The sequence below is a fragment of the Mustela lutreola genome, chromosome 10 (assembly GCF_030435805.1).
Source record: "Mustela lutreola isolate mMusLut2 chromosome 10, mMusLut2.pri, whole genome shotgun sequence".
In the NCBI taxonomy this organism is placed as follows: domain Eukaryota; kingdom Metazoa; phylum Chordata; class Mammalia; order Carnivora; family Mustelidae; genus Mustela; species Mustela lutreola.
The window spans coordinates 45,475,853-45,487,909 of NC_081299.1; the positions used below are offsets into that span (position 1 = coordinate 45,475,853).

The 12,057-nt window shown below is 37.6% G+C and overlaps 1 protein-coding gene across 1 annotated transcript in view; it reads right to left on the reverse strand.

Moving 5' to 3' along the window:
* Positions 1–253: 253 nt before the first annotated feature.
* FYB2 (FYN binding protein 2) overlaps positions 254–12,057 on the reverse strand; it is a 121,718-nt gene continuing 109,914 nt past the window's right edge. The window contains exons 16-20 of the mRNA XM_059135254.1: positions 7,257–7,343; positions 4,258–4,339; positions 819–975; positions 661–694; positions 254–423 (exon numbers count right to left, since the gene is read on the reverse strand). Coding sequence (XP_058991237.1) covers positions 402–423; positions 661–694; positions 819–975; positions 4,258–4,339; positions 7,257–7,343 — 382 coding nt within the window. The 3' untranslated portion in view covers positions 254–401. The remainder of the gene's footprint in view (positions 424–660; positions 695–818; positions 976–4,257; positions 4,340–7,256; positions 7,344–12,057) is intronic.

Consider the following 12,057-nt stretch of genomic DNA (forward strand, 5'->3'; position numbering starts at 1 on the left):
GAAGTAAATTGCACCCAATTTAAATGCACAATATCTTCTGGAAATTATAAACATTCATGTGCTAATATTAGAAGGAAACTAACCATCTGCACAGCTGCCTAGGTGCCATAAGGCGTGATTTCCAACTTGGGCTATGGCTCACTAAATAGATGCTCAAATGCTAACACACAGTGTTTCATACTCTCTTGAGTCAGCAGTGAAACAGAGACTGATGTAGACATTGAAAGATAACCATTTAGGAGTAAAACCAACATCTGAATGTGGAGGGTTTGTTTTTCTCTTCTCCGTTTCCACAGATCCCCCATCCCATTTGACATGCCAACTGAACCTGAGGTGAGGCAGGTCTGAGCTCTCAGACTAGTCCTTACTAGTGCAGCCCCTGCCATTGGAGCTTGATCTTCCTAAGGTGACCAGCCTTGATGCCTGAGAAGACAGAAAAGTAGAGGCCAATGGAGTAATGAGTGGCAATTTCTTACCCAGTTTACTCTGTAGAGAAGTCATAATGTACTCAGGAGACAAGAATAAAGTCTCTTCCAAAGTCATCCCTAAAACTTCCTAAATTAAAATAAATTCAGTAGTCTTCCTTTGAGACTAATGTACACAACAGTGCATTAAGTTTTTTAGAATTCATGATTTGTAGTATAAAAGCAAACCACTTACTTGAAATCTAGATGTTCAATCAGTACATATCCATCTGTAGAAACAAAAGTCACATTACTAATCTGAAAGTTATAGCCAGAATGCTGCAAGACAAGAATGCTTTGATATTTTTCTTTTAAACAGTGACATATTTTATGGGTGATAAGCCAGCAACTTACATTTGCCTTTGGAATTGCGACAAATCACTAGATTTTCTTCAGTGGTATCAATGACTTGCAGTTCTTCTCCAGGGGTTATTGGCAAATCGAATATTCCATTCCTTGAATTACTGGAACATGCCACTGCTGTGTTGATGACAGTAATCTCTTTGTCATACTGAAAGAAGAAATTACTAATCAGACTGTGCAGTTTTTATTCTAACAAAATTAATGGAGGATGTAAGATAGTAACCTCAAACTCAAAATACTAAATATTAAATAACCTCTAAAGGAATAGGAAAATAGTAGTAAAATGCTACAATCTTACATTTAATTTGGCACAGTCATATTTTCAAAGTGTTTTCATACTTCTTATCTAGTTGTACCAGAATGAATTCCAGTGGATGAGATATTTATAACATGGGTATATATTAATTTCCATGGATGTTAAGTGTTCCAGTAATAAGGATACCACCCCACTCAGGAATGGGGAAGTTTAAAAAAGAGGGAAATAAAAAACCTCCTTGTGTATAGCGCTTTAGAGTTTATAATGTCCTTACATACCTAGCATTTTTAAGTGGCCCTCTTTCTATTCTTCCTCTCTGGGTGGGCTTATATATAAAGTAGAAGGTATAGGGGGCAATTCCCACTCTTCTGGTGTCAGAGACAGGCATTTGTGAAAAAACTGATGAGAAATTCAATTTATGACCTTAAAGGAGGTTTTCTTCTGTATGATAAACTAGCCAGCCTATACAACTCTAGGTATATTACCTTCTAATGGACTGATATCTGTTGACTCAGAAAAAATTCCACAATACAAAGCTTATATTTACAGATGTGTACTTAACCAAATTAGGGTGGCCAGACATCTCCCTCTGCTCAGGACAGTCTGCTTATATTTAGTGTCTCTACACATACTTAGAATTAGGATTAGGTATGCCTTTTTCCACTCTCAGAAATGTGCGGAGTTTGAATGATAAAATACATCATTCTATACCAAATGGGATCTGATCCACAAGATAGATTTTTCTTTTGTCTAACAAAGTGATAGCTTCCTCACTGTTTGATTTCTTACCCTTTTCCAGGCCATTGTTCATTATGAATACAGTGATTTCTTAAAATGAAAATTAATCAGGTCATTTTGCTTTTTGTCAAATTCTAAAGATTCTTCATTGCTTTCATGATGAGATCCACATTCTCAGCTTGACATTCAGGTTCTTTGGCATATGGTCATTTCCCATGCTCCCATTTCTGTCCCATTATGAAGTCACATCAAGCTATATGATGGTCCTGAATATACCAGCTACTTTTATACTTACCGGCCAATGCTCATGTGGTTTTCTCTGCCCAAAACACTTTTTTCCTCTTAAACCACTTCTCATGAAGACTTAAACAACAGCAATGTATAATTTTCTGTTTAACTATACTTTGTATATACTCCTATTACAGTATTTAATAAACATATTATCTTAAAATGAAAATGGAAGATAGTTTTATTCAACCTTGTACTTTTTTTTTTAAGATTTTATTTATTTATTTGACAGACAGAGATCACAAGTAGGCAGAGAGGCAGGCAGAGAGAAGGGGGGGAGCAGGCTCCTCACCAAGCAGAGAGCCCGACGCGGGGCTCGATCCCAGAACACTGAGATCATGACCTGAGCCGAAGGCAGAGGTTTAACCACTGAGCAACCCAGGCACCGCACAACCTTGTACTCTTAATGCCTAGCACAAATGAGGCACTAAACTTTTGTGATTTGAGCTGAATAAAATTACTAATGTGGCATAGTTTTTCTAATGATATATAAGAAAAAGTCACCATAGGTAATAAGGAAGAATGGAATCATACACATGAGATATGAGACAGTCACAAAATGAGAAAAGCACTAAATGGAATGTAAGGTCAATTCAGCAAGTAATTGTTACACTAATGCTTCTCAATAATATCACAGTTGTGGGTGCCTGGGTGGCTCAGTGGGTCAAAGCCTCTGCCTTCGGCTCAGGTCATGATCTCAGGGTCCTGGGATCGAGTCCCGCATCAGGCTCTCTGCTCAGTGGGGAGCTTGCTTCCTCTTTTCTCTCTCTCTGCCTGCCTCTCTGCCTACTTGTGATCTCTCTCTGTCAAATAAATAAATAAAATCTTTATAAAAAATAATATCACAGTTGCAGTAAATAATTTCATATCATGGCTTCTAGATATAACAGCTCTAATCAGCTTTGGTCCAAAGCAAGAGTTATTAATGATTATGAGGGATTTGTGTATATTCTTTTTTAGTTCAGTCCAAAAACATTTTTGGACATTTACAAAGGTACTTTTATTCTGCTCTGCACATGGATATAAAGATAACCCTGTCCTCCAAGAGCTCATAGTTTAATTGGTGAACACATAATTGCCATAATGTTAATGCTTATGATAAGCTCAGATATAGAGGAATATAGAGGAAGAGGAATTTCCTTAATGAGAAATGTGGGTCAGTCTTCCTGGAGGAGAGGAGATGCCTTGATGGGTGTTGATAAGTGAATGAAAGCTAGTCAGATGGGGAAAAGTAAGAGTATCACCAGGTAGTTGGAGCAGACCAAGTAAATGCCTGGAGGAAGGGAGTAGCAGGATAGGGACTGTAGTGGATGTTCACAGAAGGGACAGAACTGAAGAGTTTTTGCCAAAGCCTGAAGTGCAAGGTGAAGAACAGCAGGAAATAAAACCTGAAAGACAAGAAGTTATGAAATGAAGAGCTTTTTATATCATGTTAAGAAGCCTAATCTTGACCCATTTCATAATGGGGAGCAGTAGTGACGTGGAGAAATTCTGTGAACAGAATGTCCACATTCTCTCTCTCAATCCAGTATCTGGGACCTGGGAGCTATTCAATATGTTTCTTAATTTTCATGGTGACAGTATATGAAATTATAAGGAAGGACTGTTTGAACCTTGGAATTGAGGAAATACTCCATGGATTCATAATGACAGAAGAAGTTAAGAAACTTCAGATACTGCTTCCTTCATTCACTTGTTTCATTTGTTTATCTCGTCATTCAGTCACTCACTGAATTCTATGTGTCCAGATATGTCAGGAGGTAGGAGCAAACTTGAATGAGACAAAATCTTTACTCAGACAGTACTTGAGTTTAGCTCAGAATACACACACATACACAGGCTGTGTTATAAACAGACCAGTGTTAGAACAGATATGTGTTTAACAGATAAAATGTGCTTAATTACTTTCCCAAGAAGAGTGGGTGACAGTTGAACAGAGCCTTAAGAATTACTTAGTTTTTCCAGACAGAGGGGATAGCAGGTATAAAGGCATGATAATATAAGAATGCATCAGGAAAAAACGTTATCAGCTGTTTAGTTTGGGTCCTATCTATACCAGAGGCAGAGGTGCAACACTTGTAGGATCTTTAGTAATATTAAAAGCTAGGAATTTCTGTTTATAACTTTTACCTTCAGAGGAGAACATACCTCAAATTGTTCTCTAAAACGTTTTTCTTCTTTTTCCATCCTCATCTTTTCTAAGTTTTGCTTCTTGGTTCGGAAGAAATTTCTAGAACATAGAATGGCAAGAAATATGCAGGTCAGGTTAAGTGTACCATAATAAAACTCCTAAGTTCCCAAATCTGTAAACTCATGCTACTTCAGGATAAATTCAGGTATAATTTTGTATGTATATACTTTTATATAAAATCATATATATATATATATATATATATATATATATATATATATGGGTATTTGTAGATGATTATGTATATAACACATATTTCGAGTAGAGTGTCAGAACAGTTGAACAACATAAGTAATACCAATTGCTTTTTCCTATAGTTAAAAAGGCTGTGTGGGCACCTGGGAGGCTCAGTTAATCATCTGCCTTCAGCTCAGGTCATGATTCCAGTGTCCCGGGATCAAGCCCCACATCTGGCCCCCTGTGAAGCAGGAAGTCTGCTTCTCCTCTACCTCTCCACCCACCCTGCTCGTGCTTTCTTTCTCTCTCAAATAAATAAATGAAATCTTAAAGTAAAAATGTTGTGGGGTTTTTTTAATACCAAGATAATAATTAGGGATAAAATGAAATTGGGTAAGCAATTTAAGTTAAACAAAAAACTCCTCTGAATCAGGATTCAAAGTATAATTAGCTTGTTCAAAAAATCATAAATCTTTGTACTTCAATCAGAGAACTGTTCTATTTGCTGAATGGTTCTGGAGAAGATTAAGAAAAGTAAAGTAAGATACCACAAAATAAGTGCAAAATTATCAGCACGTAAAAGTTGATAGATAACCCTACAGCAGAGGCCGATTACACTCTTAATCCTCCCTTTTCTTCCTTCCTATTCTTCACATGGGGGTTGGTGCTTTTGTAGCAGTTCAATATATTGACAGAAGGAAAAAAGCAAGTCCTGTTAGTTTTATTCAGAAGTGTCTCCTACATCTTTTTCATTCTGTCCCAAGATTATAGCCACTGCCACATTTTCACTTCTTACCTGAAATACCTCTTCCTCTTGCCTCTCCTTCCTCAAATCCATCTGCATACTTGCCTCCAGAGCCATCTTTCTAAAATGTAATTGATGTCACGCTTTTGCTTAAAACTTTGTCTCTAGTGCCCACAAGATAAAGTCAAATTCCTTAGCGTGATACACATGGCATTTTATAAGCTAGCCCCAATCTACCTTTCAAGCTTCTCTCTCTCCCTCTCTGTCTCTTTCTCACACACACACACACACACACACACACACACACACACACATCTATGTTAGAACATCTTAGAAAGTGGGCTATCGTTTCTATGCCTTTGTAGCTGGGATATCCTTCTCCAACTTCTCTGAAAATTTGTCGTTTTTGTTTCATAAAAAGATTATAAAAGGGTTGAACTAACCTAGAATGCATTTCTTACTGGTGGAACATGTTATGGCAGAAACCATTTTAAGGGGTACCTGGGTGGCTCAGTGGGTTAAAGCCTCTGCCTTTGGCTCAGGTCATGATCCCAGGTCCTCGGATTGAGTCCCACATTGGGCTCTCTGCTCTGTGGGGAGCCTGCTCTCCGCCCCCCCGCCTGCCTCTCTGCTTGTGATCTCCGTCAAATAAATAAATAAAATCTTAAAAAAAAAAAAAACCATTTTAAAAGGAACAAAAAGCACTCAAAATTGATATAACAATCTACAGGAATATGATAGCTCCAATATCACATTTCAAAATTTGCCATATTTTAAAATTTATCCAGTTGAAAGTAAAAGTAAACTATAATATCAGTTTGTTATAAGAAAAAAAGCACTAGGGGCACCTGGGTGGCTCAGTGGATTAAGGCTCTGCCTTTGGCTCAGGTCATGATCCCAGGGTCCTGGGATCGAGCCCCGCATCGGGCTCTCTGCTCTGCGGGGAGCCTGCTTCCTCTTCTCACTCTCTCTGCCTGCCTCTCTGTCTACTTGTGATCTCTGTCAAATAAATAAATAAAATCTTTAAAAAAGAAAAGAAAAGAAAAAAAACACTAGAAAATTGTTTCCTGAAAGACGTATGTGTACATTGAAATACTAAACGTTTTTTTTTCTGGAGAAGTGTCAAAAATTTCATGGATATTTTCTCTCTTGAAATTCTGTTTTGGTATGCTATATAAAATTATGAAGTTTAAGGTGGGAAGATGCTTTTGTAGTCTACATCTTTTGAACTTGGGGAAAGTAAATTACATCAAGTCTAAGCCCAAAGAAAATAAGGTTATGGGAAAGGCCATCCTGTGCCATCCCCTGTGTTTAAATATGTTATAGACAGTTGTCTGATTTCTTTTGGGCTTCCCCTTTAAAACTTTTCTAAACAGGTTTCCCAGAGCAGACGGACCACACAGTGTTCCCAGTTCAATGGCTATTTAAACAAGGATTTCCCCAAGACAACTGTTAAAAGTATCTCAGATCCTGTGCCCTGTGCTCCAGAGCACAGATCACATAGTAACCACCTGAGACAGTAAAAACAGCACCTCCTGCAACAGTCAGCTGGAAACTTGAATCACAAGAATGAAGGTTTGATCATGAGTTGATAAAACATTCTTTTTTAAATTCTAACATTAATATAGTCATAACTAAAATTGTGTTTTAGGGAAATTAGTATTGTTATATGATCGTATTTCTCAAAGTTTAAGTTCCAACTGGTGTATTATTTAAATTCCATCTATAGGGGAAAAGTTCATACAGCCTAAAAGAAGATAAAGTTTTTTCATCACTTGATAATGGCTGGCTTAAAATCTTTCCTACTCCCTATCTACCAAAGTCTGGATGATGACAAGAGAAATGTGTGTGGCACTTTACATTTTCTTTTTTTTCTTTTAATCCTTTCAACTATAGTCAGGTAGGTGCTATTATTCTCATTTTATAGATCAGGAACTTGACAATCAAATTTAATGACTTGCCTAAAGTCACACAGCTCTAAGAGGTATAAATTTCAGCAGATTAGCAGTAATCTAAGTATACCTGTGCTCCTACCTTTCTGATTCTTCAGCACCTTTTCTCTCTTTCTTTTCCTTTGCCATCAAAAACTTGGGTTTCCAAGTTTTTAGTTTATTTTCATCTCTAAGGAGAAAGACATTTTGAGCAAGTAAATATTTAATTGAAACTTTTATGGAAACATCAGTACTTTTTGGACAATAAGGCTTTATTTAAAAAAAGTTAAAACATCACCTAGAAGTATATTTGGATAATCCATGTCAAGATCAGGTTGTATATATCTTAAGCTTTGTAATATATCATCTTTGTGGTAACCACTAAACTCTGCTATTGTGACTGTATTTACAAAAACAAGTGGCCAGCTGTTTTGGCCCATAGACCATAGTTTGCTGACCCCTGATGTGTGGTGATCCAAATTTGAAACCAGAAGCAAGATCAACCTGCTTATAATCACATTTCCCCTCCTGAGCCTCAGTGTCTTTGCCTCTAAAACAGGAATAATATTAACCACTACCTTGAGATCAGATAAATCTAGTGTTTAGCACTCGCAGAAAAGGATAGAGGGAGGAGTTGGGGAAGATGGCAGAGTAGGAAGACCCTAAGCTCACCTTGTCACATGGATCAACTTAGATAACATCTACATAAGTGTAAATAACCCAGAACATAATTTGAAGACTGACAGAACAGACTTCACAGCTAAACATAAAGAAAAACCCATACTGAAGAGTGTAGGCAGGTCAGAGTCACTGTAGGGAACTAAACAGACCCTTAGGACTGTACACAGGAGGGAGAGATGCTATAGGCATGGAGAAAAGAAAGAAACAGACACTCCAGGCAATAGGGAAGGTGAACCCACACCCCAATATTTGGCTTTAAAAACCAGAGAGGCTAAATTTCATGAGTTCTTAAAATCAGTGGGGCTTAATATCTGGAACTTCAAAAATCAGCAGGCTCAATCTGGGAGAACCAAAAGGACTAGAGTAAGTGGAGTCCTTGCCCTTAAAAAGAAAGCAAAACAAACAGCTCCAAGGAGATATAGGCTAGAAGCAGCAGTTTGAAAAATGCCTAGGGCAAGCAGGAGGGAGAGTTGTTTATCAATATCTGAATAGGCACTGGAGGGATAAGAATCTTCTCCAGAAACAAAGAAGCAGGCAGGCATCATTTCCTCCCCTGCCCCCTAGCTTTGACACCATTGGGAACCAGTGCTGTGAACACTCTCCACCTAGTTTGCTAACACCACTCACCTGCCCCCATGCACTTTTGGGGATCCACCCCCTCCAACCTCTCCTACCTCACCCTAGAGGTTGCAGGTCCCCTCCCATGGCGCAAGGGGGGAGACCTTGCTGGCACTGCACCTACCCTTCTCCTGTGAACATGCCCCCCCCCCCCATATGCACTTGGCTGAAGCCTGGCAGTGTGCAAACAGCCCCGGCAGGGACCATCACCACTGCAGGGTGATTCCTTTTCCAGGAGAGGAAAAGACAGTCATACACATAGGTCAGACTGTGGCTCCAGCAGTGTCCTGAGGGCAGACATCTGGTCTGGCTGCAGGTCCCATCCACCAATGAAAGCTTCTTAGGGAACAATACAGGGAAACTGCCCTGCAATTGAGTGCTACTGCACCTCTGGCAAATACCTGGTCTGAGTCATCTCAAACCCAAGGCAGTTTCAGACTGGCCCACTAGTAACACAGGAACCAAACCCTGCCTGCAACAGGTTAGAGAGCCATTGGGATGACTAAAGGCCAGTGTGGCTCAGCCACAATAGCAAGAGCCACACAACACACATAGGAGAGATTCCAGAAGCACCAGGTTCTGGTGAACAGGGGACACTACATTGCAGGATACTATAGGACTTCTTCATAAAGCTCCTACTTTCAAAAATAGGAGATGTAGGTGACTTTTGTAACACAAAAACACACAAAGAGTTAGACAATGTAGGAGACAGAGGAATTGTCCAAAATGAAAGAACAGGACAAAATCAAAGCAACAGACCTAAGCAAAATGGAGATAAATAGTATGCATAGTAGGTCATAAAGTACTGGTCATAAAGATACTAGACTAGAGAAAAGAGTGGAAGACCTCAGTGAGACCCTTTACAAAGAGAAAACAAGACCAAAAAAAAAAAAAAAAATCAGAGATGAAGAACTCAATAACTGAAGTTAAAAATACACTAGATGGAGGGGCATCTGGGTGGCTCAGTTGGTTAAGCATCATACTCTTGGTTTTGGCTCAAGTCATGATCTCGTGGGTGGTAAGAGCCAGCCCCACTTCAAGCTCTCTGCTCAGTGTAGAGTCTACTTGAGATTCTATCTCTATTCCTCCCCTGGCTCATGCTCTCTCTCTCAAATAAATAAATAAAATCTTTTTAAAAAATAAACTAGATGGAATAAAGGGTTAACTAGAGTAAGTGGAATAACTGATTAGAGACCTGGAGGACAAAGTAATGCAAAGGAATTAAGCTGAATAGGAGAGAGACCACCACCACCACCAACGACAACAACAAAAATGGAAAGAGACTTAAGGAATTCAGTGACACCATCAGATACATTAACATTCACTTTATAGGGATCCCAGAAGGAGAAGAGAAAGAAAGGGGGGCTGAAAATTTATTTGAAGAAATGATAGCTGAAAAATTCCAGAATCTGGAAAAGGAAACACATTCAGAGCCAGGAGATACAGCAAGTTCCCAACAAAATCACCCTAGGAGGTCCACACCAAGACACATACCGATTGAAATGGCAAAAAGTAGTGATGAGAGAATTTTAAATGCAGCAAGAGAAAAGAAAACAGTTACATACAAGTGAAACTCCATAAGTTTATCAGCTGATTTTTCAGCAGAAATTTTGTAGGCCAGAGGGGAGTGAGATGATATCTTCAAAGTGCTGGAAGAAAACAACAACAACAACAACAAAACAAAACCCCCCAAAACCCTGCCATCAAGAATACTCTATCCAACAAGGCTATCATTCAGAATAGAAGGAGAGATGAAGAGTTTCCCAGACAAATAAAAGTTAAAGAAATTCATGACCACAAAATCAATTTTACAAGAAAGATTAAAGAAGATTCTTTGAGTGGAAAGGAAAGACTTTATGTAGGAGTAAGAAAAATAGGAAGCATAAAAGCAATAAAAATATCTATAAAAATTAGTCAAGGCATTCATAAAATAAGAGGATGTAAGGTATGACATCATATACCTAAACTGTGGGGAGAAAAGGAGTAAAGAATGGGTTCAAACTTAAGCAAACATTAACTTATAACAGACTTCTATATGCAGAAGATGTTATACATAAATCTAATGGTAACCATATATAAAAAACCAATAATAGATATGCAAAGAATAAAGAGAAAGGAATCTAAATCTATCATTAAATAAACCAGCAAACTGTGAGACAAGAGAGCAAGAGAAGAACAGAGAAAAACTACCAAAACAACCACAGAGCAAGTAACAAAACTCTAATAAATATATACCTATCAGAAATTACTTTGAATGTAAATGGACTAAACACTCCAATCAAAAGATACAGGGTGACAGAATAGATAAAAAAGCAAGACCCATCTATATGCTGCCAACAAGAGACACTTTAAACTTAAAGACACCTACAGATTGATTATAAAGGGATGGGAAGGCATTTTTCATGCAAATGGAAGTGAAAAGAAAGTCATGGTAGCAATGCTTTTATCACAAAAAATAGACTTTAAAACAAAAACTGTTACAAGAGATAAAAAAAGATACTATATACTCAAGAGAATGATTCAACAAGAAGATATAACAATTGTAAATATTTATACATCCAACATGGGAGCACCCAAATACATGAAAAAGGTAATAACAAATGTAAAGAAAGTAACTGACAGTAATATAATGGTAGGGGACTTTAACATCCCACTTACATCAATGGACAGATCATCTAAACCGAATCAACAAGGACACTGTGGCTTTGAATGATACATTGGATCAGATGGATCTAAGAACATTCCATCCTAAAACAGCAGAATATAATTCTTTTCAAGTGGACAAGGAACATTCTCTGGAATAAGTCACAAAACAAGCCTCAATAAATTAAAAAAAAATCAGTCAGACCATGTGTCTTCTGATCATGACACTATGAAGCTAGAAGTCAACTACAAGAAAAAAAATCTAAAAAGAACACGCATACATGAAGGTTAAATAACATACTACTAAACAATGAATGGGTCAGCCAAGAAATCAAAGAGGAAATCAAGAGATATATGGAGAGAAAGGAAAATGAAACACAAGGGTTTAAAATCTTTGGGATGCAGCAAAAGCTATTCTAAGAGGGAAGTCTATAACCACACAAGAAGCAAAAATCTCAAATGACCCAACCTTACACATGAAGAAGCTAGAAAAAGAACAAAGAAAATCCAAACCAGTAGAAAGAAATAATAAAATCAGAGCAGAAATAAGCAATATAAAAATTAAAAATAATAGAACAGATCAATAAAACCAGGAGCTGCTTCTTTGGAAAGATCCATGAAATTGATAAGAACTTCAGCTAGACTCACAAAAAGAGAAGACACAAACAAAATCAGAAAAAAAGAGAGGCGAAATAACAACAGATACCACAGAAATGGAAAGGAAATACCAAAATTGAATCAGGAAGAAATAGAAAATTTGTACAGACTGATTACCAGCAATGAAATTGAATCAATAATCAAAAAATTCCCAAGAAACAAAGCCCAGGAACAGAAAACTTCACAGGTAAATTCTATTAAACTTGCAAAGAAGATTTAATACCCCTTCTTCTCAAGTTATTCCAAAAAATAGAAGAGGAAGGGAAGCTTCTAAATTCATTCTATGAGGTCAGCATTATCCTTAT